The following is a 25,352-nucleotide window of genomic DNA, read 5'->3' on the forward strand; positions in this document are numbered from 1 at the left end:
GTTGGTAAAAAAAACTTATTTGATTTTCATTTTAATTTCTGTCTAAAATGTGCAACAATAATCATTATTCTTAAATGTTTAAAAATAGTTTTTTAAAAAAAGTTAAAATTCTAAATATTATTTGCATGAAATTGATTTATACAAGATTCATTCACTCGCGTGTATTTTATACAGTTATCAATAAAAATAAAAATCTCTTATTCTTTATAAGATACATGAAAGCATCCCATTTTGAATGGAAAAAGATAAACTGGAAATCGCTCGGTGTTATTAAATGATTTTCTCTCTCTCTCTCTCTACACACTATAATATATTTGTATGATATACCGTGGACAATAAGAAAGATAATTATGGGGAAAGGGGTAAAGACAATTATAAATTATATATATACATATATTCATAGATAATATTGTATTCTATATTGTTTGTTATAGAATATATATTACTCTGTTTAGAAATAAATTTACTTTAACTAATTAGATAGGGACTATCAAGGGCACCAATACCTGCCACTATGCCACCTTCGTCTTCGCTCGACGATTTGGTCCTTAAAATATGCCCAACTTGTTTATTTAGTATTATATTATCGCTATCCCTAAAAAATTATTATATTAAAATTATTTATATTAGCAAATAATATGATTAAATCTCGAGATTTATATTTCTCCGCTTGCGCTTACCCTATTATCACTCCATATACGCCAAGTTCTGTTATAACCTCCGATAAATCAAAGTTATCTTTTAATGATGGTTCTTCAACGGCACGAATCAGATAGTTCTTCTGTAATGGGGGATAAATGCGATCCATGAGAATCCACGCCGTCCTTTCCTGAGAGTCTCTCATCAAACTTAACCATGTTCTTACATCTTCATTATATATGTTATGTCCTCCTCCTTCCCTTTGTGGCTTGAGAACAAATTTGTTTGGCTGTTTTATACCCATTTCCACTGTTTTTTCTCCATCCTTATTCTATTAGTAAAACAAATATATTTAAATGTATCATTTAAACATATTTAAATAAGAAATTGTTTTAAAAGTGTGATTTACATTTAAATTATATAATATTAAAGAATTAACAATGTTTTAATTAATAATAAAGTCTAATGTACTTACAAAGTCTAATGTATATAATCCAGTAAATATTTCTTGCACTCTAGCAACAGATGTTTCATCTTTTAAAAACTTTTTCAATACACTAGATTGAGTCAAAGATTGTTGTACCTAGAAACAAGATGATTTTAGAAATATTTTATTTTATTCTAATAATATTATTACAAAATTCTTATTTCAGCTGTAATAAATATAAGTTAATTATTATTTGGATATACATTTAATACTTAATATCATTTAATACAATTTAATATAACATAATTTTTATGTAAATAATAAGAATTTTTGTATATGTGCTCGACACTCTTGTTTATGCAAATGATTAAAATAAAATACATACTTTTTTAGTGCCTGCTAAGTGGTATTGTACTGATGGACATTTTATTGCCCGAGAACGTTCAATTAATAATCTAATATCCCATTCCTTTTCTGTAGGGTAAGCTTCGAGTTCATAACCAGAACGATAATATACTACAGCCACTACCTTATTTGCACTAAAATAATTCAGTGATTCAGATTTGCAGTATTTCAAATGTTTATATTTTTTATTCAACATTATTTTTATTTTTTTTTTTTTAAATATTCTCTCTTTCCTTTTTGAAAGATTTGATGAATTTTAAGTGAACTTTGATACAGTTTAAAAAATGTAAACTATAATTCAGATGTGTGTGTAACAACTTACACAATTAATTCCTTATTTGGTCCCAGTTTTATTTCCTCCAATGTTAAGCTTGTTAAACTTCTTCTTATAATCTTTATCTTAGGACATAACTGACGAATTTTAAATTCGTGAAATCTTTGATCACATATATTATACGTCACATCCTCAACAATAAACAATATAATAGCTCTAAAATATACAGAACATTTCATAAATCTTATTTATATAAATATAATAGGATTTTTCTAGAGTAAAAAATCTGTTTTATATTATCCAACTTACTCTGTATTATTATATAATTCCCATGCATGTATCAATCCCTCACAAAATCCAATATTGGCATTGTTTTCTGGAATCTTATATATAATAAGGATAATTAATAAATAATACGCACAAAATATATTAAAAATAGTGCAATATCAAAATAATACAAATTAGTAATTATACTTTTTAAAGATAGTTGTAATAACTTACTTGTTTACATACTTCATTGGTATATCCCAATTCTCCTAATATATATCTAAAATAAATATTTTTATCACACTATAAAATATATATTTATATTTTACTTACTAAATAATACTTTTAAATTTGAAAATTACTCTGTAATATAAATTTTTATATTATGTGTTTACCTATGATATTGAGATGTAATAGTAGCCAAAGCAGCAAAACTAGTTGCTACAGTATTTATTTCAACTTGCTTTATCTTACAGCAATCATCGTGTAATAAATAATCTGATCTTAGTAATCCAAGACTTATGCTCTATAAAATTATAAAAGTAATATTTTGTATTTTTCTATCATTTCGCTGATATATAAAAAATTTAATTTTGTATACCTGGCTAAAACCTTCTTCGTATACTGTCTCGTATATGCGAAACAATTTTGCTATAAATGGATCAGCTTGAATCGTGCTAAAATAAATATATAATGTTGTGTTAAAATAAAATAAAAGGATTCTGATATATAAATTCACAATACCTTTTCACATACCTTTTTAAACTATTCGTAAGAAATTTCTTATCATAGGCAACCTTGTGAATAAGTTCATTTAATAAAACTTGTACACTTTTTACAATAAAAAAAGGCTTCTCAGGAAAACTCGATGGTATCAATGTAAATGGCAATATTTGTACTTGATCCTTATTGTAATTCTTCGTGGATCGCATGGATATCCCTATAAATAACAAAATAGAATATATACATCTACATGTTATCAATTATTATGATAATTTTAGATTTATATTATTTACAAATATTTATAGCTGAATCTATAGTACAGCAAAAGCAATCACTTGTTATGTATGTCATGTATTTAATTACTTGGTGACTTAGTTGTTATCAATAATAAGATATCATTACCATGCATAAGTGTCCAATCTTTCGCTTTATCTATGCTTTCTCTCAATTTCTCCTTCGAAAGAGGAAGCTGGATACAGGGCTTTAATCGACAGGTAGTCATGACAAAATCGAATTGAATAATACGAATTGGATAATACGAATTGAATATTACGTTATCATACGTTATCGTCACGACGTACGTGCAATCTCCAACTATAAAAATAATACAGATTACAAATGTCAACAGTATTCATGTGTTTGAATAACTTCCTCTTCTTCCTTCTTCGATCTATTGGCAGTCTAAAGGTTTATCTATACAATTATAAACAGATGGTGATAAGATAAGATCTTTATGAGATTTAGATACAATCTTTTTAATTTTCTAAGAAAAAAATATAAGAAAAACAAGAGCACACGTAAGTATACGAATCTACACTACATGTCTACTTCCGTTTTCCTACGCGGCAGGAAAACAGCTGTTCGAATGACAAGTGAAAAATAAGAGATCTGCTCTTTGTAGCGGCACTATGTCACTCTTTCTGCACTCAGCTTCTTCTTCAATTTCAATGATCTTTCGCGAGTATTCGTATATCTATATATTCTTTTTATTAATTTTAACACTTTTAATAATTTAAACAATGGACTCTATATCGATTGCCTAATTTAATCTAACATTAAATATAATTAACTATAATTAAATTAAATATAATTAATTATTTAAATATATAAATATAATTTATATTAAATATAATTACATATCAATAAATAAAATTGGTAAAATCTCATGAAAATTCATAAAGTAGGCTGACAGCATAAAGATAATTAATATATATAAGTCGGAAATTTTAATATAATATTATTAGGAAATAATATCTGAAGGGACAATACATTAATTATTGCATATAAAAAAAACAAGATTATTGAAATATTGATTAAATATTGATTATGTGTTTCCGCTTTTTCTATCACACAAAAAATACAGTTAAAAAAATTAATAAGTTTTATAAATATATACTCCCATTTTTCTTAATATTTTTTTATGATTATTGTAGAATATTTTATTAAACTTGCAATTCACACATATTTCAAAAAAGCATGATGCAATGTTGAAAATAATATTGTTGGTGGAAGCTCGTGATCATTGATTAAATACAAAAAAGATAAGATTTCTCAAACAAATCTAATATATAATGTATTTTATTTGCTGTGAGATGTATATATATAATTTTTTTATATAAATAATAAATAACAATTATACGTTATCTGTGCAATTCATACATACATACATATATATATATATATATATATATATATATATATATATATATATGTATGTGTATATGTATGTATATGTATATAAACATTCATATATAAATATAAGGCATATATATTATATATTTCTGTTTAAGACCTTCTGTTTAACCACACTTTCTCTTATAAAACAATAAAATATGCTTATAAAAATATAATCTTAAAAAATATGTTAACTTCTCATTCCTATATATCTGCACTATTATGGATATTTTTTCAATTATGGATTATTTCACGCGGAAGGCTTCGTAAAGACATATATTTAATTATATTTGTAATATATAAGTATAGTTTCTGATTTGTCTTCTATCTAAAAGATATGCAATCTTTAAAATCTTTAAAAGCAGTTTTGGAACAAACTTAATTCTATTTAATATCAATTGTACGAGAATCATTTATATATATAATATCGAGAGATAGTTGCTCGCATTTCTATATCTTATATAGCTGCCAGTATGATTAAAAATCTACTGGTTCAAAAGGCAAACGAATACATCGCGCATCATTTCAATGAGATTCGCGATCAAATGGAGATTACATTTTCAAGCAATCAGAGAGCATAAAATCGTTACACTATGTGCGTGTATTTATAAACTAAGGTTTCTTTCGGTGTCATTGAAACGCATTTAATCATCCAGTCCAAGTCCCTTCGAAATTTCGTCCGCTGTTAATTTGTGTCCGCCCGAAGACGGTGGAGTTTCCGGACGCGGAGCTGATTGTGGCATTGGTGGGGAAGGCTCGTAACTCGGAGGGGGTCCGGAATGATGTTCGTGATGAGATTTCTATACAAGAGAAAGAATTTACGAAACATTATTTATAAACGTTATTGAAAATTTTACTCTGTAGTTTTTAATGATATACGTCGTTAAAATCGAAAATACAGCATATATTTACATCTTTTCCACGTTTGCTTAGACCGTCCAAAGCCGAATTAAACAAGGCACTTCCTATTCCCGATAAGAGATCTGATTCGCTAGAAATTTGACCGCCTGACGGTTGATAGCCGCCGTAGCCTCCCGATGGTTGATACACTTTTGGTTGCTGATGACTTCCACCACCGCCCAAAACGCCAAATAAAGATCCTAACGTTCCGCCCAAATCACCGGCAGGCGGCTGATTTGAAGAATAGGCAGGTTGTTGAGATCCTCCACCACCTAATATCATCAATAAAAAAGGCTAAAGGCATCACAAATTGCTCTGAAGTAGTATCAGGAATGTAGCTAGATATCATCTATCCATTTATCTAGTCTGAGAAACACTCCCGTCCTTGGCAACAATTCCAACACGATGATGTCACTCGGCCAATTACGGCAGCATTTATTTATGGACTTTCTAGCTTATAGAATCACGATTTATATCCATTTACAGAATTACCAAAAATATTATAATTTCGTTCGAAATTAATTCATTCTGAATATATCGCAAATATTCCATACATGTGGCAGTTATCGAAACATCACAAGATACATATTCTCGATTATATCCCATATGTAACGTTTTCTTTTTTTTTTTTTTTTTGAAAAATTCAAGTTTTATAAATATATACTATACCCAAGGCTCCCAAAATAGAGCCCAATACACCGCCACCGCCACCGCCCGATTGCGGCTGGGTAGGATAGCCTTGCTGCGCGTGTGCGTTGCCTTGCAAGGCGCTGCTCGCCAGACTACTAGCTAAAGCCATTCCGAGAGACCCAGCTAAATTTCCAAAGCCACCTTCACTTTCTGTTTTCGATTTAGCAGCGTCTGTTTTTTCGTGATCCTTCTCGTCACTTTCTTCCTTCTTCTTCTACAAATAGTCATGCATGTTTAAGTTCTAGTGGCCTCTAATGTAAATGTAACAATAAATTTGAATATATCTTTACATTCATCGCGTGCATGGCTGCCGCTACTCCTCCAGCCGCCACTAATCCGCCTAGTGCTAATCCAACTTTGTCTAAACAATCTCCAAAGACACCTTCTTCTTCAGGCTTCTCAGGTTGATATCCATAGCCTCTGGGTGGATTGTAACCACCAGGACCACCATAAGCATCAGGAGGAGGACCGTAACCAGCTGGCGGAGGAGGTCCATAACCAGCTGGTGGTGGAGGTCCATAACCAGCTGGAGGAGGTCCATAACCACCCTGCGGTTGGATCGTTGGATACAATCCTCCAGGTGCTAGTTTAAAAAGAAGAATTTAATTGATTTAGAAAGTCACAATATTAATATATTATAATTTTATTTAGAAATATATATAGCTTCTTACGTGGTGGGCCAAAATCAGCAGCTGGTACACCCTCTGGCGCTGTAGCAGGAGACTTTGGTGGATCAACCGATACTTGTTCAAAACTGATAGAGTGTATCTCAACATCACCGTCGATAACCAGATGGGTAACTTTTATGAATGGTAATCGATGAGCGAATTCTGCGAAGTGCCTGCCATTTATGGCAATTTTGTAGCAGTGATAATCGCATAGGATTATCATTTCAAATTTCTGACCAGGATGAATCCATAATGGACCAGAGTTCTCCTCCACGCCCCAGGTCATCGATTCTATGCTATTTCTGGTAACAAAACCTTCAGGGAAACGTGGGGACACGTGAATGGCTATGTCGTCCCTTGGATTTAACGTCGGTCCTAGTTGATAGTTGACGGCGAATCGTACAGCCTGAGGTGGCACTTCGCCCCGTATTGTCACCATAGTGCCTGCTCTCAAACCTCCTTCCACCTTTCCCACATATGGGATTTCCTGTTGCAAAAATTGCCAAATTTCAAAATACGAGTAAACAATTTTCTAAAAACAATAGCAGGGACTCAAAATTTGACACTGTATAATTTTGAATATTAATTGTAAATAGTAATTAGAGCAAAATTCCCATAATAGTATCTTCCACATAAATAAAAAAGTCATAATAATTATATTCTAATTTTAATTAATATATATTATGAATTCATAATTCTAATGACATTCATATTTCTAATGACAATCATAATTTATAATTTATAATGACATAAATATATAATTTCTAATGACAATCGTATCATTTATAATTTATAATGACTCACATATTATCATGTATAATTTATAAATAACAAAATGATCACGATTGTGCTAAGAATGCGCATTTGATTCAAGAATCGGCAATGCGGATACTTTGTGGATCAATGGAAATCTCGTTAAATAGAAATGACAAACCACAAAGTGGTGGAGGCAAACGAAGAATCCTTACCGGATTCAGCACCGGAGAGCTGGCCATTTTCGCGATTGCTTCGACGATCTAAGCACGAGAGACGTCAAATCTCGAAAAACTTCAATCAAGTCTGATGACTCCGATCGCGTGTAATGAGAGATCGATGCGCAACGCGAAGACGACCGGTAGCTTTCCGAAGCGCCACGAAGCGCTTCCGGCGCTTCTATTTACAGTGCTGACGTTTCTCATCGAGCAAGTATGCCGCGACACGGCTTATATAATCGAGGCGATCACGTGACGCATCGATTACGTAATCTATCGCCTGTAAATTCATTCTGAAGTGAATTTTTTCCAGGGTGGAGGAATGGACCCAGAAATCGTAGAAAAGGACACGCACACGCTGGGTGGAGCGCTTATCTTTGTCAGAGATCAGCTGATCAGCTGATAGTGTCATTGTCAAAAACATTGACTTCATATATGTATACGATTTGAAAAAAAAAATTATTAATTCATAATTATTTTCAATTTCATATTGCTTAAATTTATAAATAAAACCAAAACATTCCCTGAAAGTTTTTTTTTGTTAAACATCTGATGAGAAAGTGGTTTTAATTCAGATTACAAGTGTGTAAAGAGAGGTAAAAATCCATCCAAAAATATACCTGTCTCTTTCTACTTCTGCCCCCTCCTCCTTGATTTTCTACAGGATAGTTTACTGTTCATTCAAGTATATTAGAATTCATGGCGCAAACTCGCTGTGGTGACGTCACGTCCGCGCACGCGAGCCCGCCAATCCCGTTGGCGCCTGTCTAAAAGAACAGGAAACACGTGCGTCAATTGACACGTACGTCACGTGTAACATGAATGATGACATGAGCGAGAGCGAAGCCTTTGGCGCGAATACGTCATTCTTTCTTCTATCATCTCGTGATTGTTAGTTACTGATGTGCTTCAATTTTATGAAATGTATAAAACTTGAGGTAAGCGTTGCCAAGACTGTGACTTTGATCAAGAGAATATGATTCTCTCTCTTGGAATAGAATCAAGGAAAATTAAAATTAAGATGCAATAAAAAAATTATATATAGAATTCTATTAAAAGATAGTACGAGAAGATCAAAATAAAATATGTGAATCTTTTTTTATTTTTGATAATAAAAAAGTTTCTCTTTTTATAGAGTGTTTGATATAATGAAAATGTCAAATATCATCAATACTAAATACTAATTGCAGTAATAAAAAATAAATTTTGCCAATAGAATATACATTTTTTTAAATATTTAATTTCCAAACTTATACTGCACATTGCAGCAATAGTGCAATATGTTGCTGCAATATTGCTGCAATGTTTCGTGCTGCATAAGAAATTAAATGTTATAATTATAAATATTTGTTATGAGTCAATTATCTTTTCTTTATTTGTTTAGGTATGTTTTTAACAGACTTGATAAAATGTAAAGAATGATTTTCCGAGGAGTCGAAGATATTATTTACGGAAAGAAGACCGGAAAAATTACGTAATTAACAGACACTTATGGCGTAGCGTGCACGGACCGCCTACGTTCATTTTCGTCTATTCACTGTTTAATACCCGACGAAAAATTAAATAAACCCAGACGTATTGAATGAAGCAGTAGCGAACAGAGTCTGTTTTCTTGGAGAAATAAATAGACGGATATGAAGACGATTAATGATGTCCAGACCAGATGTAACAATAAAACGCGGAGGGAAAATTGTATACGTTGAATATCTGGAAATTTTCGACGGTACTTTGTTTTCTAAACGACTATTAATCTGAAGAAGAAAACATAATTATAATATATTTTTATATTTGATAATATTATTTAATATATATTTTATTTTAATTGTTATGACAATAATCATTTTTTATATATGATTTCTAAAATGACATCGATATTTTGCTTTATTATATTCAGATTTTTTTTAAATTCTTTCTTTACAACTTTAAAAAAAAATATAAAAAAATTTTCTTTTTCTTTTTTATATCAATTGTTTATTATTTAAAAATACATTTTCATATATTTTATAACATTAAATAATTCGATTTTACATATGTGAGTTTATATAAAAATTTTATTATAAATATATTTATAAAACATTTCTTAAAAGAAATTATAGAAATTTAGCAAATCAAAAAAATATATATATATATTGTTAACATTGTTAAATTTTTAAAACAAGTGCAAAGATAAAAAAAGTGCATTTTGTTTAAATAATTTTTCATTGTGCAGATTAATTTAGAATGTTATTTTTATTCTTCTATCTTTTGTAGTTTTTTATCTTGATTTATCTTTTATTATCAAAATATACGCATTTTTAAGAAAAATAAATTATTTGTTTAAATAAACATTTTACTCGATGTTACAAAATTAGTCTATTTTTAAAAAAATTTAAATACGTTAATATCTTTTATCATTTTATTCTGATTATGTTATTAGATGTAATATTATATTTTGAACAATTATAATTAATAATTAAGGCTTCGATGAATTTTATTTGGATGATATCAGATCTTTTCATGAGATATGGGGGAAAAATTATAGATTGCAAAAAGTGCATTTTACACGATCGTTGTCAAGAGACAACGTACATACAGGGTGTGTCGGAATAAAGGTATTTGGAGCGTGATAGAGCTAGGCGGTCTGGCGCACCCAAGATAAACAAACGATCCTCGTCATCATATACGTTCGATTCACATGACACGCACCGTTCGTTTCGCAGCTCGCCTGATGGCTAAACAATCGTCGCGTCATGAACTGAATTAATTGAAGTGTTGGATTATAGCTCAAGAAATTATCGAAGCATACATATATCTCAATTACAAATTCAGATTTAATTCCTTTGACTCTAAATGTCAGTCTAATTTTGCTTTAATTCCTTTTAATTAAGAATATTATTGAAAACGCAATAATAAATTTATAAATTTTTTGTAATATAAAAGAATTAGACGATCGCATTTAAATATAAAATCAATCTGAAAAGAAACAGTCGCAATATAATTAGCATTTTTGTAACTGACAATCGTTATCGTTGAGGTGATCGAATGGATATCATGTGACCGTGACAAGAAATGCGGGTAACCGATCAAGTCTGTTAAAAATCCGTTTAATCTAGAAAAATTGAGGCTAATGATTCGAGTTTAGCTTATAAGACATGCCCGATACCACTATGGTTAAATGTAATGACAGGACTTTCAATCAATAAAAGAATTTTCGCTCAGGGTAACACGCTTCCAAAAAATCTCGAACTTACGACGCGAATATTTAACTGTATTTCTAACGACGATGCTAATAATTATTATACAAAATGTCTTACAATTAGTGATCTATTAATTATTAATGATATGCATTTTTTATTGTACTTTAAATCAATTTTAAATAAAATATCAAAACTTTGATATTTTTCGATATTATATTTTTTATTATAAATATTTAATATTATATTTAATATTACAAATATTATTATAATTTTATTATAAATATTTATCATGAAATCTGATATTTTCTTAATGATTGGAGTTTCTTGCAAATTGATTTTTCCGAATTAATTTTACTTTAAGGTCGATTTATAATATGCTACTTAATTGCAAAGATACATAATGTTTAAAATTTATTATTATTATTATTATTACAAAATTTGAATCGTTGGAATTTACAGGGAAATGTATTAAATTATACAATATATGCTTCCAATTTGTCAGAGAATCTAACGTTCATTGGAATCGAGATCGTGTTGTGAAACATTCTGTATATACTCAATGAATGTTACACAAGCAAGGGGAATATCTCCGGATTGAAACTTCGTGTGTAAAAACTCGATTAGACACACGGTTTTGATTAAGCAAAATAGAATCAATAGAGTAAAATAATAGAAGCGATTCTATCGTCGCAACATCAATTTTTTTTAACGAATTTCTATCTATGCCGCAACTTATTCTAGCAATAAGTTTCGAAATTTTATCCAGCAAAGTTAACAAGCTTTACGTTGTATCAAATCTATCTAAAAAGGAAAAAGAAAAGAGATTTTTATATTATGTCGAAAATTACACTTAGTCTTATTTTTCCAAAAAAAAGATTTTAATTTATTTTTGCATTAAAAATTCTTTTTTTTCTTCACATAATTTTATATCTAAAATTATAGAAAAATATATATTTTTTGCAAAATTACATTTAACTTCAAATAATTGTACCAAGTTTGCAAAATTAAACATTTGTATGTGATTAATCTGAAAGAAATATTCGAGATCAAATCTAGATTTTTTTTTACATATATCATAATTTTTAATATAATTTTTCTTATAAGAAAAATTTGATATGATCTTAAATAAATAGTAAAATAAGCAGAAAAACATACAATATCTTTTTTTTTTAAATATAATTTTGCATATATAAGTTTTTTCAATACACATTTATTTTTTTCAAAAAATTTTTTATTTAATATATATTTTCTGCTCTTTAATAAAACGCAAAGGAAATTTATATTAGATAAAAAATTTTCTGCTCTTTAATAAAACGCACAAAGGAACCACGTCGACAGGAGCGTGTCTTAGGATCGGAACGCGAAATGAGGAGTCTCGTCAGGATCAATAGCGTACGTGAAGGGGAGCCGAGCCTTCCTTATGAGTTCGCCACCATAAAAGCCGTACGCGCCGCACGTCTCGGACGTGGCCAGGTGTCCGCACCAGCATGCATACCGCATATACATGCGCATTTTTCTGCGTCTGTGATCGTCCCCGTCGACCTACGGAGACCTACCTACGCTGCCTACTATTCATCAGTCTTTTTTTATTTGCAGGTACAGAGCCAACGGTTGAATGGGAAACGGTACGCACGCGTGTGCGTGCATCGTAAAAGTCCCGGCATTGACCGTTGACAGTACACGAGGTGGTCCTCAATAAAATTATCATTTATAAAATTATCATTTATTTTATCTTCAAAAGACGCTGCTCACGTGCAGCACTTGGAAAGGAAAATTTTCTTCTTGGATTTTTATATATTATTAAATTCGCGCAGTTAATATTTCAAAATAATAATATATAATCACTATTTAATTTTATATAAAAGAATTTATAAATTTTCTTAAATATATCGTATTTATTACATTATGTTATATGTAGATTTTAAAAGATCTGCAATTAGAAAAAATAAATAAAAACACTTACAATAATTTAAATTAAATAAAAACACTTATAATAAACTAAATTAAATACGCGAATTAATTAATTTAAATATATAGTTAAAAAACAAATATTGAACACTGTGAGCAACATTTTATTAATAAAATATAAATAAAAAATATATAAATGAAAAAATATAAATAATATAAATAAAAAAATGAATATTGTGTTGCATAGTTAAATGCCATTAAACTCTCGCTCGTAAAATCGAATTTGCAGGAGAACACCAATGCCTTTCTTGTTTACATTATTTTGCAGGCACAATGAGAGATGCTATTTTGGTAGCACGTACGTGCTTTTCTCTCTTTCTCGATGCAAATCACCCCGGTTTCGCGATATTATACTAATCTAGTAGATTTTCATATAACTTATGGAATAATAAAATCAGAATCCAATCCATTTGTCAGTTTGTGTCGAGCAAAATAAAATAGCTTATTTTCTAAAAACTAAATAGCATAAAATTACGGATTAATAAACAAAATAGAGGATTTTAAAACATTTTTTGAAATATAATTACAATTATATTACATTAACAAAATAATTACACACATATATTTTAGTTCGCTTTTTTCTGCTTAAAGAAAAAGAATTAAATTATATTCTAATAAAATTCTAATTCCAATAATATTATATTATTAAATTAAATTATATTTATATTATTTCTTTCTTATTTCAAATATCTTATATAAATATTTGAATAGACATTTATATAATCTTAATAGAATATATAATATTATTTACATAAATATTGATTTAAAAATGAAAACATGACAGTCATAAAGTTTAAAAATATGAAAGCAGAATTTACATCATATTTCAAAGATGAAAATGCATCAAGTAATCTCAAACAATTTTTTTAGAAATTCCTCTAATAATTTTCTATAATAAAAAAATCTTATATTATTCTAAGGATATACATTGTATCAAATTATATAAAAATTAAAATTAACATCTCTTTCCTTTTCAGATTTCTGTTTTCTTTAAATAAGCATTATCTTAGTGAGTGTGGACGTTGGATATTTTTAACGAAATTTCGCACGCGTTTGTAATCATTGATGATTTGCTTTATGTTTACGATACGTGTGACGATGAACAGACATCGAGTTCGGTGTAGCAGAGGTGACACCCGAAGGTGGTGGTGGTGGTGCGGCTGTTCAGAGCGCCTTTCAGCCCTCCACAGGCGCAGTTGAACGCGATCCGCAGTCTTCGACGGTTGTCCGTCCGTCCGTTGCGCTTTCCCGATCTCGCAATTTGTCGCAAATTTTCGCTAATCTTGATCGGTATGCCACAAATATAGTTAATAATGAATAACAGGTGAACTTAATTTTGTTAATAAAATATTTCTTATATTTCCTAATTTTTTAAAATAATTATAAATTCAATTGATTTCAATTTTATAATTTTTTTATTTAAATTAAATTTTTCTTATACTAATTATATCGTAATTAATTTTTAGAATTTTAATTTATAAAAATATTTTTTATTTAATTAAATAAAATTTTTAGAAGGCGCGCTCTTCCGGATATTAATATTAATGTGAGATAAAATGGAATGAGAAGAGAATTTTACTTTGTTTTGGTACAGCTGAAAATAATTGTTTACTGGTGCATATTTAAATTTTTCAAAGTTTGTGAAGTGAGGAAGCAGTACGATCGAAGTGATTGGATATTTCATTACTGGAAGTCGTATACCGTGAAATGCTGGTAAGAATTGCGCAAAATTTATTTATTCCAACTGCAGTTCTTTAACTGCGACATTTATGTAATCGAGTAACGAAGTATAAGTGTGTATATAAAAAAAATAATATCGATACCGTTTAATGTTGTTTTGACGTATCGTGTTGTGCGATAGGAATTCAGATCACGTGGTTTCTGATTAAATGCATCATTTCCCGGTATGTAAACAAACTGTAGAAAATGATGGCAAATTCACATCACGCAATAATTTCATTTTACGACATAATATTTGTCAATAATAATAAAGATTCTTAAAATGCATTTTATATAAAATTATATGAAAATCTATGAGATTTGATTAACTTCTTTTTTCATATTTTTAATAACATTTTATAGTTCAATTCTTTAATTTTTAATTTGAATCTCAAATCATTTGAGAATATATTTTAGAATTAATTTAAAATTATTTAAATTTACTAGAATTTATTTAAATACAATATCTATATTTGTCAATCAATAGTGTGTAATTTTTTCAAATAACAATGCAATTATTAGTTAAATATTGTACAGAAATCAATATTAATAAGTATTATTTTAGTTTATTTTTTAAATATAATTAATGTTACTATATATATATTTTTTTTTTATTTTTAAATGTAAATCTAAATTTTAATAATATTCTCGATATGACATATATTTGTGTTTCATTAAAATAAATACATTTTTCATTATTATATGAAATCAAGTGCAAGCTTTCTTACGATCTTTTATTGTACAAATTATATAATTATATTTCACATTTGGTAATACATTTTTCTTTAATCTCCAAAATATTGGCGACATGAATATTTATTATTTTCTATTTTTTTCTTCTTTTTTCTTTAAAAAGGACTTCTAATTACGCGATGTAATTTCCTAAAGTGGATAGAACATACCTTGTCCCTCATCGAGACGTCAAATGCCCTTAATTATGTCTTTCGTCGACATTTCGTTACGTGCATCGAAATAAAAGCAGCTTAGAAAAGCCGCTCGCAAACGACGATAGCATCGACAGGAAGAGAGACTCCGGGATGCCACCTTTTTGTCCCAGAGGGCAAGACGTCCACGTTTCGCGCTGGCCGCCCTTAATTGGCTTTAATTAATGACCGGCTATCATCAAGCCTGTGTGACTCACGACGGCGTGCAACTCGAGTAGAATTCTCGCGTTATCGCCTTTTTACACGCCGCGTTAGACATTTGTTGAGATCCTCGACATACAAGCTATCTAATATGTTTAATGATGCAACGGGATAATTTCGAGTAACAATAAGAGAAATTATAATATAATTTTATTAGTTTATTTTGATTATATCTAAATTTATTAGCTGATTCATTGTCAAATATCAATCCGTCTTATAAAAGAACAGTTTTTTTTTCCGTTAGAACGTAGATAAATTTAAGAGCCAATTTATACACGTACAGTAAGTAAAAAATAGCAAAATTAAAACAATTAATTGGATTTTGTTTATTGCATCTTGTAAATAATTTATTCCGTATAGCTTTATATTTTTATCATACTTTTATATCTAAATTTTTAAACATAATTCGTAATTTTTATTTTGCTAAAATTCCTTTATTTTATATGTATGTGTGTGTGTGTGTGTGTTAAAAATAATTATGCTTGAGCAAGTAAATTTTTAGACTTTTAACATAATTTAAATTAAAATAATTTGAATTAAAAATTAAAAGAAAATAAAGAAAAATTTCGAGAGATATAAGTATATAAATATAATAAAATGATAAAGCACAACAAAACTTTTTAGAGAGAAAGAAGAAAGGATTGTCGATTAAAAGAATGATCCCTAGTAAGTTAGCAATATTTCTGAGAAATGAAATTCAGATAATAACAACGCCCAAACGCGATCGCTTTTGCGGTGATGAAATAGTTTGTTTGGACGATTAAATTCGATGAAATTGTATTTCAATCCCTTCGAAACCGCACGAGATTCTCTCCTAGCTGGCAAATATTCGTCTCGCAAAGTCAATCTAAAACGAAAACGGAACGATTGGTCGTCAAGAGACGAAAGGGAGGGAGTCCTGCGTGCGTCGAATTAAATCGCGGGGGATGAATCATCTATTCCCGGGACGAGGCGATCGATATCGAAGGTTCTTCATGCCGGTACCTTTTCTCGTGCGCACTCTTAAATATTAAAACAATATCGATCCTGTTACGTATATTGGAATCAAATGTAACGATCAGTTATGCGGTTGAAACCGCATAATTCAATCAAGCCATTTAATGCGCGATGCGGTGATCAGAAGAAAATAAATTTTAATTTTGAAAATTAAAAAAAAAATAAAAAGAAATAATTTAAATAAAAAAAAAATAATTAAATAAATTTTTAATAAAGTATATATTTTATGCGTGGCATAACATCGAAAGTTATACGGTATATAATCTTTATCATACACGTGAGAACGGCATCGTCGTGTCCGCGGTATCTTTCGTACACTTCCGGTTGCGACAGTCTCTTTATTGTGTTGTGTATGCCCCGCTGAAACGAATTCCGGACGGCAAAAGAGGCGCGTGTTGAATTTAGAATCGCCGTTTATCTTGGCTTTTTGTTTTATTCAAGATCGACAGGTGTGTAATCTTTGAAATGTATGCATTGAAATAAAAAATACTAGATCTAAGAATTTTTTTTTTTATCAAAAATAATTATTTAAATACTTGCAAAGGAATTAATTATTATTTCAAACAAGCAGCAAATTGTATTTTAATTAGTAAAATATAAAACAAAAGCAAAGTATGCTTTTATTTGCAAATAACGAAAAGAATGTTTTTTTTTTATATTTATTATATTAAATTATTTAAAAAAAACATTTATAAAATTTTTGGCAGCTTGCTTAAAAAAAACAGGTTTTCTTCATTTTAATAAATAATTTTGTATTTTTAAATAAATATTTTTTATATTAAAATTTTTAATAATTAATTTTAAAAATTATAATTTTTATTGCGTGCAAATAATAATTTATGTAATGTAATAAAACATTTTTGGGAACAAAATATATATTTATTTAGATACAAAAAAATCAAATTAATAAAATACATTTATTTTATTTAAAAAAATTTATTTTTGGTGTGGTGTATATAATATTTTTAATATTATTATCAGATAGAGACATTTATATCTTATTTGCTCTTAATTGTAAAGTAATTTAAATTGTAATGATTTTTATTAAGAAATATCAAATTTATATTAAATTGACGGAAGAATTATATCGTAAATATATGACTTGTGAGAGAAAAATAATTTTTTCATAGCATTAAATTGATTACATGTTCCTTGACAGTCTTTATCCTCATTTCAATAGAAATTATTTCTGCGAGAAGAGATCAAGACGAAAGTCGTCCATTGAGAAGAAAGCGATTCTCATCGAAGATGAGAAGTGAGGAGATGCTAGCATGATCGACATCGGCGCGATTAGTATCCTGACGCTCTTCCTGATCCTCGGCGACCTCGAGGCAGTCACAGTCGTAAACCATCATCCCGATGATGAGTATGTCCTTGAACATGAAGTCCTCCACGAGGACGCGCTCGCTGAAGCGAAGAAATTGGAGATATATCCCGGTAAGAATTCTTTTTTGAAATAACGAATAGCACTTAAATTTGAAATAATAAACAGCATACTATACAAACACTGTGAAACAAGAAGGATTAAATATACAAATAAATAAATTAAATAAATAAAATTAATAATTTTGTGCAGAATATATCGTTTCTTCAATATATGTGTGAGTCCTGTTTTAAATATATTTAGTGAGCTATCATTTTTTTATTTAAAATAAAATCTTTCTTTAAAATTCGATTAAATAGGATCTTTTTCCAGAGAATTTCTTCATTTTTTTTGCAATAAATATTTTGATAATTAATATTTTAAATAATAATTTTATCATAGTAGAATTAATTTATATAATTAATGGAGAATTATAAAATTTCACTATTTATTTATATTCTTCTAATTTACGAGAACCTATTTAATTTTTATTTGTTTGTAACTTAAAAATTAAAACCAAAAAAAAAAAATTATTCCTGAAGTGAATTTTTTGATTGGCATTTTTAGTGCAGCTTTTATCAATTTGGCCCAGTTGCTAAAAGCATCGCATTAACTCTCTTGTTCGAATCCTACTGACCGGTTTATAAAGCTTCCTTACACGTGATATACAGTAATGTATTTTTCTTCTCGCCAAGAATAACCGCTTTGATCCACTAACCACGCGATTGACGTTTCGAAATATTTGTTCTGTCAATCTCACACTTTAGTCGGCATGGACAAAAGAGGTACGCGTGAATAATTTTCACCGAGAGGAATCAGCTAACTTTTCAGTCTCAAGCATGGCTTGCTAATTTATCAATTTCTTTTTGCTCACCAATTATTATAAATTTTGTTCAACAATTTAACTTTACGGCGTGCTTGTGTACGTTTTTATATATACAGGGTATCCTAGACCACCCGAACACCCCTTTTCTTTCAAAAACTAAGCATTTTAGAGAAAAACGTTTTCAACAAAAATTGTATGGTTTTGAGAGAACATAAGATGATGTCATTGGTTTGACCTTGGATGACATCGTTAAGGTCAAGTCAAGGACACCTTTAATTTCTTAAATGAAATCCCCTATTTTTTATTGCATATTCTTGTAGCTTATCTCGAGAGCTTTTCAAAACATTATAATAAAGTATTTTTTCATTAAGAATTTTTTGAGTTATTTTGTATTTTAATATAAAATATAAAATATCTTGAAAATTATTTAGTGTTCGATAATTGTATCGTACTTTTATGTACAGAATAATAAGATGAATCAATTGGTATACAGAAAATAATTGTTTTTAAAAAAAAGTATGCAATATTTGCAATATATTTTTTTATAACAATTATTTATTTTTTCTTTACACCATTTGATTCATCTTAATATTCTGTACATAAAAGTATTACCATACAATTATCAAACATTAAATAATTTTCGAGATATTTTATATTTTATATTAAAATATGTCAGATTAAGATACAAAATAACTCAAAAAATTCTTAAGAAAAAAATACTTTATTATAGTGTTTTGGAAAGCTCTCGACATAAGCTATAAGAATATGCAATAAAAAATAGGGGATTCCATTTAAGAAATGAAAGGTGTCCTTGACTTGACCTTAACGATACCATCCAAGGTCAAACCAATGACACCATCTTATATTCCTCTCAAAACCATACAAATTTTGTTCAAAACGTTTTTTTCTAAAATGCTTAGTTTTTGAAAGAAAAGGGGTGTACGGGTGATTTAAGACACCCTGTATATAATATACTCTCTTTATAAAAAATTTAATATAGTAATTAGAGTATAATAATAATAATTGGCCAATGTATGCGATTTAACTTTCTGAAATAAATTTTTAATTTTATCAACAAATTTTCTTTTTTTTTTTTAACAGATCGCTATACATTTCAATGCAGCTTTAGTAGTTATATAAAAATAGTTGCACTCTCATGCTCACAGAATCAGTATTATCATTAATCAATAAATTGACAACGAGCATAGAAGTGTGTCATATATATTCTTTTATCGTTAGTGCATGAAAATTCAATTTTCCGGTTTCACGATTTCTTTGTCATATATCTGCAACACATTTCATGAAAGCTGTCACTGCTACTGTCATTATGATATTTTAAATTTTAAACAATCAAGGAAGTCGAAGATTACTGTTTGTAATTCGCGCCAATTTAAAACGAATTTAATAAAGTTTCAATTACATTCAATTACATTAATTCTTACACGAAATGGCTAAGAAAATCGGTAATTGTCGCTCAAAATAGTGCCAACGTAAATTGTAAATTCTTGCTCAAGATAATGTTTTCATTCTTGTAATTTAATTAGCGAGATCTCTTTATCAAATAGCGTATAAATGTAAAGGATTTGTCCATCGCGATTTAGCGCGAAGCAACGATGCTTCAAAATCTCACGATCTCAAAAGTTACACAATGTATTCGCGATCGATGTCGATACGAGACACGGCATTACGTTGCTATCATCGCGGATAAATAACACACGCTTCGCTTATGTACGTCCGCGACACGATTTCAAAAAGGATTACATAAGAAGCCTCGAGAGAGAGAGAGAGAGAGAGAGAGAGAGAGAGAGAGAGAGACGCCAATTATCCTAAATTACAGATGCGGATCCGGCGCGATTGTCATGTATGTTAATCGCAGTAGCCGGCATCGAGGTTAATGAAATATAATTAAATGTGATCCTTAATTAATAAGCAATAATACGGTGTCTCGCTCGTGTCATCCTGCTCTCATCCACACGGACAGTTAATAACATTATATAGCGCTCTATCAAGTTTTCCAATTTTTCTTTCAATTAGCAATTTTTCTTTTGTTCGTACAATAAAAATAACCTTTTTTTTTTAATTAAACAAATATACTTTGTCAATTTTGATTTTTTGTACTTAAATAAACGTATATCTTTCCAAAAACGTTTTGTTCTATTAAATAAATTATTACTCGCATGTAATAAAAGTTTTTAATTTTTAAAATACATATTTTAAATTTTAAAAAAATATTCATATCCAAAGATAAAAAATAAAATGAAGAAAGTTTACATTTTAGAAACAAGCGGTCACAAAAATTAAAAAATGTTTTTTTTCTTTTTTTTTAAAGAAAATGATAAAGATAGAATTTCTTTTTATTTGCAAATAAAAGCATGCTTTGCTTTGATTTAATATTTTATTAATTAAAATATATTTGCTGCTTGATCGAAATAATTAATTTCTTTGCAAGTAAAATTTTAAATAAATGATCTTTTTAAATAAGAAAAAAATTTTGTTTTTCAGTGTAAATCTTATGTGTCTTGCGTAAAAGTTTTGAATTTACATCCGATTATCTCTCATGATCGCAGGACCCATTCCGGGATGCAAGCCTTGCACCAATTCCGAGATGACTTACTGCAAAGATGGGAGGGTCATCAACGATCACTGCTGCTGCGACGGCAGTTTCAACAGTAGGTATTCCAGTAGGTATATTACATATAAACATGTGTGTTTTTTTTCTTTTTTTTTTTTAATAAAAATGCTCTCGCAATAATTCGCTCTGCAAAGAGCCATCGAAGCGGGACGGCGGTCGAGATCGGCTTTTATGTTTGCCTTCTCACGGACGACGGAAATCGCGTTTTCCGCTTCTCGTCCTTCGTTTTTATTCGCGCGGACAATGGGAAGTCGTCGCGGAAAACAACGTTCGGTCCTCGGGCGCGAATTCGTGCGTGAACAATCGAGGGAATGACGCGCGTTGTGCAACGCGCTTCACGGAAATTTAGAGCAACGGCAATGATAGCGCGAGCGATTTATATGCATGCAATGGTAAATCGCGCCGGTTCCGCGTAACCGCAATTATTTTTAGTCGATGCATTACTTACGTGCCGTTACGGTTCGTGCCGCGCTTTAACCCTCGGAATGACCGTGGCATCGACAAAAGGCTTATTTTTTATGTTTAGGGTATTCCTTATAGCTTTCTGGCGAAGATGTCTTTGGGAAAACCTTGGAATATGCTTGGCTTAAATGCCCTGAAATTTATGCAGTGACACGGAATGATCTTAATTGTTGGCAGAAATTTTGCCAAGATATATTTAACTATTAGAACAAAAATTTTGTGTTTGCAAGATTTTTTCTATAAAAAGAATTTTGCTAAAATTAAAAAATATATGTAAGATAACGATCTTTTATATTTTTATGATTCTTAATATTTTATTAATATTTATTTTGTAAGGGTATAACTTTTATTGAAAAAACCAAAGAAGAATATTCAATATTAATATAAAAATTAAATATTAATTTCAAAAATATAAAAATTAAATAAAAATAGTAATTAATTAAATAATAATTAAATTTTCATTAAAAAATAATAATTACATAATTAATAATTAAAAAATAATAATTAAATAAAAATTAATTATATAAAAATAATAATTAAATATTATTAATATTAATAACTAATTATTTAAAATTTAGATTAGATATTAAAAATATTAATATCAATTATTGATTACCGAATTTTATTTATTACGAGCAATTTCGATTTTTGAGCAAAAATCATAAACTATTTTAATGCTGAGTACGTTGATGTTGAATTAAATATCGCTCAATTGTCATTTGTATTATTTTTCGATGCAAAAATCGCACTTTGTGACTCTTATATACGAAGAGAACTGATGACGTTTCCTCCAACTGAACGGAAGGTCAATCACCTGTTTAGGAAATCATCGCTTGTCGTAATGAGTTATCCTTGTCTTTTATACACGTGCGTTGATAGTAGAATCTAACTGGTGATGCAATCGTGCGAGTCGAATGAGTGAATCGCTTGAAACAATCAGCCGGTTTCTCGAACACCTTGTATAACTATTGTCCATTGACCCGCGGCACCTTTGCACGAATTTCTAATTACATTACGAATAGCACGCTATTCGGTTTTCTATGCAACAGGTATCGAAAGAATTTTTCTCGATGCGATATCAGTTTGTAATATTTGATGCAAGTTCTTAGAAAAATTAAAGATACATTTATATCTTTAATTATTGTACGTTTTTTTATTTATATATAAATAATATGTAAATAATATAATATAAATATAAATATAAATATTATATAAGTAAATATAAAATTATATATATATATATATATATATATATATATATATATATATATATATGATATAAAATAAATTAATATATAAATATATTATACGTATATATATAAATTATAAGAAGATATATAAAAATTATATCACAAATCGCAATTAAATATTTTGTTTTGTCTCACACTTTTAAATTTGTAATAATTAATCCTAGAATATGACATTCGCGAGATGATGCACTTTTTGAATCTTTGATCTGCTTTTTTGTTATCCAAAAAAGCATGAATACTTTTGAAAATGTTTTTGCAGAAATTTTCCTGGATTATCATATATTATCTTTAAAGTAAAAAGAAGAGCAGAAATTTCCATGGAATATCATATATTATCTTTATAGACAAAAAAAAAAGAAAAAAAAAACGAAGAGAGTGACATTCTTGAATTAAAGATGAAACGCTAAGAGAAATGCTAAATTATTTTCCTTTTTTTATTTGTTTTTTATTCAAGACGCTAGATCCGCTGTCATTTCACGCGTAGATGATCGTTGATGCACAGAGTTGCATTGTCACATGTAGTGCACGTGGAATATCTAATTTCGGAATCAATTTTCGATCACGCCCGCGTGAATCATCCCGTTCTGCACTCTTTCCTAATCGCCCGTGGCGATTAAATTTCGAAATCGTTCTGATTCGAGTAGTTTGTTCTTGCTTCTGTGCTTACATTTTGAAAAATCGAGGTCGTGGGATATTTGACCACTCGCGTGTTATCTTTTCCGGAACCGATAGCGCCACCGGAAGCCCTCGGTATCTCGTGGATTAATTCTCATCCCACGTCTCGTACGAAACTGGTTAATTATCGCGATAATTATCGCTTACATTTGACGCTTTATATGTATGCATTTGCAAGTGTGTCGAGTTATATGCCTGTAGAATTATTTTTTATGCTTTATCAAAATTATATTTTCTCCATCTGCTTCCATTATAATTTAACAACTTAAATGATAAAATATATAATCTTTCTTCTTTGTAGAATAATTTTTATATTAAATTAATCAAGAAGAATAATAGCATACTAAATTTTTAATTAATTTACGAACTTAATGATTCAAAAAATATATAAATAAAAAAATTAATAAATATGTTTCATAAAACGATTAATTATTATATTTTATTTTTAAAATAAATTTTAAAAAGCTAAAAAATAAGTATTAAGAGAAAATCGTTTGCCAAGTGTGATCTTCCCGTTCGCATATTTATTTATCTCTCTATTGTGTTTCAGAAGTGTTTCCATTCGTCGAGCACACTTGTCGCATGGGACCAGAGGAATGCAAAGTGCAGGCTGAAGACTGCGCGGAATATACGAGACTGCGAGAATGTTGTTGCCATTCGTACTTGGCCTCCGTCTGTAAGTATGTTGATATTTATTTAGACCTAAAACTTCTAATTTTTAATATATATATATATATATATATATATATATATATATATATATATTTAAAATTTTTAAAAATATTTATTTTATTTTTTTTAAATATTTATTTTAAAATACATTTATTTAAAATAATATATATAAAAATTAAATAACATACAACAATATGCATAAAATTATACATAATTAAAAACTGTAAAACGCAGAAATATTTTTTTTCTTGTAAACAACAAGCAATTATTCAATTACATATATCGTTATGTAGGCAGAGTTTTATACTGATTATTAAGAAATTATACAATTAAAATTATTAATTGTATAAAAAAATTAAATTTTTCCAGTCAAATGAACGATCATAAAAGGAAAAGGTTTCTTACATTAATTTACGTTACAATTAATGTAAGATTACATTACTTTTATTTTTATATTTATTTACATAATTAATTCTTAAATTAATTTACATGATAAGAAAACGCATTTCCTTATCCTAGGATAAGGCAGCAGCTGTGCTGCCGTCAGACAATTTTTTAAAAATATGTATCACCGAGCATTATATGTTGTAATATAAAGATGCGATATTTAGAAACGTGATATGAGCCGGAAGCGAAGGTCCCAAGTTAGGGTAAGGCAGGTAGTGGTGGGTGTGTTTAGATAGGTTAGAAATAGGTAGAGGTTAAGTTAAGATAAGTTAGAGTTAAGTTAGTTGTAATCTAGAGTTAAGATAGATGTAAGTAATTTAATTGTAAGAGTTTGTAAGTTGTTTGTAAGTATTGTTCCCCAAGGGGAAGCAATAAAGCATATC

The 25,352-nt window shown here is 28.9% G+C and overlaps 3 protein-coding genes across 8 annotated transcripts in view; 1 reads left to right on the top strand and 2 right to left on the bottom strand.

Moving 5' to 3' along the window:
- Positions 1–149: 149 nt before the first annotated feature.
- On the bottom strand, positions 150–3,573 carry LOC126853241 (glutathione synthetase-like). Of its 2 annotated transcripts, none has more exons than XM_050598841.1 (12): positions 3,556–3,573; positions 3,138–3,329; positions 2,769–2,952; positions 2,614–2,689; positions 2,408–2,538; positions 2,247–2,292; positions 2,055–2,128; positions 1,794–1,961; positions 1,452–1,605; positions 1,115–1,222; positions 681–970; positions 150–595 (listed from the first exon to the last, which is right to left on the bottom strand). In XM_050598841.1, exons 2-12 carry the CDS (start codon positions 3,235–3,237, stop codon positions 469–471), a joined length of 1,458 nt encoding a protein of 485 aa, XP_050454798.1. In that variant the 5' UTR covers positions 3,238–3,329; positions 3,556–3,573; the 3' UTR covers positions 150–468. The 2 variants fall into 2 exon arrangements, with proteins under 2 accessions (XP_050454798.1, XP_050454797.1); XM_050598840.1 differs by lacking the exon at positions 3,556–3,573 and adding an exon at positions 3,435–3,539.
- Positions 3,574–4,297: 724 nt separating this feature from the next.
- Positions 4,298–7,838, bottom strand: LOC126853193 (pro-resilin-like). The gene is made up of 6 exons (XM_050598742.1): positions 7,636–7,838; positions 6,671–7,154; positions 6,290–6,582; positions 5,979–6,213; positions 5,322–5,581; positions 4,298–5,209 (listed from the first exon to the last, which is right to left on the bottom strand). Exons 1-6 carry the CDS (start codon positions 7,660–7,662, stop codon positions 5,054–5,056), a joined length of 1,455 nt encoding a protein of 484 aa, XP_050454699.1. The 5' UTR covers positions 7,663–7,838; the 3' UTR covers positions 4,298–5,053.
- A 6,144-nt stretch (positions 7,839–13,982) lies between these two features.
- The window catches only part of LOC126853243 (uncharacterized), a 12,223-nt gene continuing 853 nt past the window's right edge, over positions 13,983–25,352 (top strand). Inside the window, exons 1-5 of one of the 5 annotated variants that reach the window (XM_050598845.1) lie at positions 13,983–14,106; positions 14,298–14,495; positions 17,823–18,079; positions 21,399–21,512; positions 24,401–24,526. In XM_050598845.1, the coding sequence (XP_050454802.1) occupies positions 17,914–18,079; positions 21,399–21,512; positions 24,401–24,526 (406 nt within the window). In that variant the 5' untranslated portion in view covers positions 13,983–14,106; positions 14,298–14,495; positions 17,823–17,913. The remainder of the gene's footprint in view (positions 14,107–14,297; positions 14,496–17,822; positions 18,080–21,398; positions 21,513–24,400; positions 24,527–25,352) is intronic. The other 4 variants (XM_050598849.1, XM_050598847.1, XM_050598846.1 and 1 more) reach the window with 4 other exon arrangements.

This window comes from Cataglyphis hispanica, chromosome 11 (genome assembly GCF_021464435.1).
Source record: "Cataglyphis hispanica isolate Lineage 1 chromosome 11, ULB_Chis1_1.0, whole genome shotgun sequence".
NCBI lineage: Eukaryota > Metazoa > Arthropoda > Insecta > Hymenoptera > Formicidae > Cataglyphis > Cataglyphis hispanica.

Excerpts from the sequence above, each read along its gene's own strand:
- LOC126853241 (XM_050598841.1), bottom strand. The coding sequence starts at position 3,237 with ATGACTACCTGTCGATTAAAGCCCTGTATCCAGCTTCCTCTTTCGAAG. Across the intron at positions 2,539-2,613 it reads ACGAAGAAGGTTTTAGCCAG|AGCATAAGTCTTGGATTACT; the intron begins GTATACAAAATT and ends ATAATTTTATAG. Across the intron at positions 596-680 it reads GTATATGGAGTGATAATAGG|GGATAGCGATAATATAATAC; the intron begins GTAAGCGCAAGC and ends ATAATTTTTTAG.
- LOC126853193 (XM_050598742.1), bottom strand. The coding sequence starts at position 7,662 with ATGGCCAGCTCTCCGGTGCTGAATCCG. Across the intron at positions 7,155-7,635 it reads GCTCTCCGGTGCTGAATCCG|GAAATCCCATATGTGGGAAA; the intron begins GTAAGGATTCTT and ends TTTTTGCAACAG. Across the intron at positions 6,214-6,289 it reads CAGCCATGCACGCGATGAAT|AAGAAGAAGGAAGAAAGTGA; the intron begins GTAAAGATATAT and ends GACTATTTGTAG.